Source organism: Cebus imitator, unplaced genomic scaffold (genome assembly GCF_001604975.1).
Source record: "Cebus imitator isolate Cc_AM_T3 unplaced genomic scaffold, Cebus_imitator-1.0 Scaffold831, whole genome shotgun sequence".
Classification (NCBI taxonomy): domain Eukaryota; kingdom Metazoa; phylum Chordata; class Mammalia; order Primates; family Cebidae; genus Cebus; species Cebus imitator.
Window position 1 is genome coordinate 214,975 of NW_016108146.1, and position 2,386 is coordinate 217,360.

Here is a 2,386-nt window from a genome sequence, read left to right on the forward strand (position 1 = left end):
GCGCTGCCACAGGAGGACCCGCCGCGAGCTCTTCCCCAGCGCCCACGAGAGGAGGGCGGCGGGCTGCAGCGGCAGGCGAGGAATGGAACCTGGAAACAGGCCCCGGCGGGGCCGCCGCGCCCGCCAGCTCGCGCAGCAACACGTGGGGCAGCCCGAGAGCCGCGGGACGCCCCAGCTGCTCGCCGGCGGTTCCCGACTCACCGCCCGCCGGGCCTGGCGCGGCGCCCTCACCTCGGAAACGCCGGGTGGACTTCGCAGGAAACCTTAACTTCCATCCAAAGGGCAGCCGCGCCCGCCCCCCGCGCCTGGGCCCGGCTCCCGGCTCCCGGCTGCGCTGGTCGCCCGTCCGGCGTTTCCAAAAGCATCGGGCTCACTCAGCTCGGGCCACCTCGGGACCCTCACCGACCCCTCCCGGCACCGCCGCCGTCTCAACCGCCGCGCAGCCCCTCCCACCGCAGCCCGCGGCTCCTCCGGGTCTTCCCGCCGACAGCCCCAGGCGCAGGCGCTGCGGGGCCTTAAAGGGACCGCACCCTCAGCCGCACAACCAGGTGAGGGGCTGCGGGGGGGATGGACGGAGTGCAGCGGGACCGGGAACTCCCCCTCTCCCCTCCGCCTCACGTTCAAAGCACCCGCCCTGGATCCTGCAACTCCCTGATTTCCCCCCACCACCTGAACCGCCCCTGCCAGGTTAAAGAGGCGGGAGACACAACCCCTGGTGGCCTGAGCGATCCCAAGCCCGCTATTAGGGCTCCCGGCCTCACGCTGCCGCCCCGCCCCGAGTCTGACTTCCAGGCCCGGGCACGCGGTGCAGACGCCAGGCTTCAGAAGGCAGCCCCCAGATCCCCGGAGAGGTGGCCTTAGGTCACTCTCAAAGCCGGCAGGATGGGCCAGTGTTCTGGACTTCGTACTGCTAAGAAGCTCCGTAGCCACCAAGGACACCAGAAGTGGCATGATAAACACTACAAGAAAGCCCATTTGGGCACAGCCCTGAAGGCCAACGCTTTTGGAGGTGCTTCTCCTGCAAAGGGAATCCTGCTGGAAAAACTAGGAGTTGAAGCCAAGCAGCCAAATTCTGCCATTGTGAAGTGCGTCAGGGTCCAGCCCACCAAGAATGGCAGGAAAATCACAGCCTTTGTACCCCGTGATAGTTGCTTGAACTTTATTGAGGAAAAAGATGAAGTTCTGGTTGCTGGATTTGGTCGCAAAGGTCATGCCGTTGGTGATATTCCTGGAGTCCGCTTTAAGTTTGTCAGGGTAGCCAGTGTCTCTCTTTTGCCCCCATCCAAAGGCAAGAAGGAAAGACCAAGATCATAAGTTTTCATGATGAAAACACTGTACTAACCAATTTTCATATGGCAAAAAAAAAAACAATAATCAACATGTCCATGGCACTTGTAGTTATTTTCTAATTTAAATATATAAAAGGTTTTGCAGAAGGACTACCACTGAAATAAGCCTTTCAGAAAGAGAAAAACTTTTTAAACAAGATTAGGAAATAACAAGAAATAGGAAGTAAAGCCATGCTGTCCACCCAGCTAAAAACTTAAAAAACTTGAACTTTAAAAACTTTAAAAACTTTGCGTTTTATCTAATGCAAATGTTTGCATAACTTTAAGTCGTGCCATTATTTAGAGTCAATTGCAATTAACAATTTCATTGCAAATGAATCCATCTTGTATAAGCAAACTAACATATAGCCGTGATAATCTACCTCTCCCCTCCTGTATTGCATCCATCAGCAAATCCTACTGGGTTTTGCCATGCAAATTTTCCTTGAGTCTGTCCTCCTCTGTCTCCTCCATCACCACCGTAGCCTAGGCCACCTTCACCTGGGGAGTGAGGGTGGAGGAGTACTGACCTAGTCTTCTTGTGGTTTACACATATCCCTTCTATCGCCTCTCTAATCTCAACACAAGAGGCAGAGTCGCTTTTTCATAATATAATGTGACCCTGTCACCTCCCAGCCTAAACCACTTAAACACCTTCCCATTTTTGTAGACAAAACTTCCTAACTAACCGACCCTGAATGGCCAGGCGCCTTGCCCACCTCTCCATCTCTTCTCAGTGCTCAGAGCGATTCCATCCCGCTCTCTCTGCTCCAGCCAGACTGGCCTCTTTTATTCCCTATTTTCCAGCTTCCTGGCCTCCACAGAGCTGTCACTCACGCTTTGCGCTGTGCCTGAAGGTTCTTCCAACCCTCATCCTTCTGACATCAAGAACAGCCCCCACCTCTGAGAAGCACCTTCTCACCTCCCTGTGGTGGTCCCTTACTCCTATCGCATTGCATGAACAATACGTGCAACAAGGCTTCTACCAAAAATGCTCTTAGTAACCTCATTTTTATTCTAAGGAAAACCTGGGTAAAACACAAACCTTCATCCTCAGA

General features: G+C 54.5%; 1 protein-coding gene across 1 annotated transcript; it reads left to right on the plus strand.

Moving 5' to 3' along the window:
• The first annotated feature begins 396 nt into the window (after nt 1-396).
• LOC108297709 (40S ribosomal protein S23-like) lies at nt 397-1,314 on the plus strand. The gene has a single exon (XM_037735540.1). It carries the CDS (start codon nt 883-885, stop codon nt 1,312-1,314), a length of 432 nt encoding a protein of 143 aa, XP_037591468.1. The 5' UTR covers nt 397-882.
• The last annotated feature ends 1,072 nt before the right edge of the window (nt 1,315-2,386 follow it).

Bases quoted from the DNA above. Each gene is read 5' to 3' on its own strand.
- LOC108297709 (XM_037735540.1), top strand. From the start codon at position 883: ATGGGCCAGTGTTCTGGACTTCGTACTGCTAAGAAGCTCCGTAGCCAC.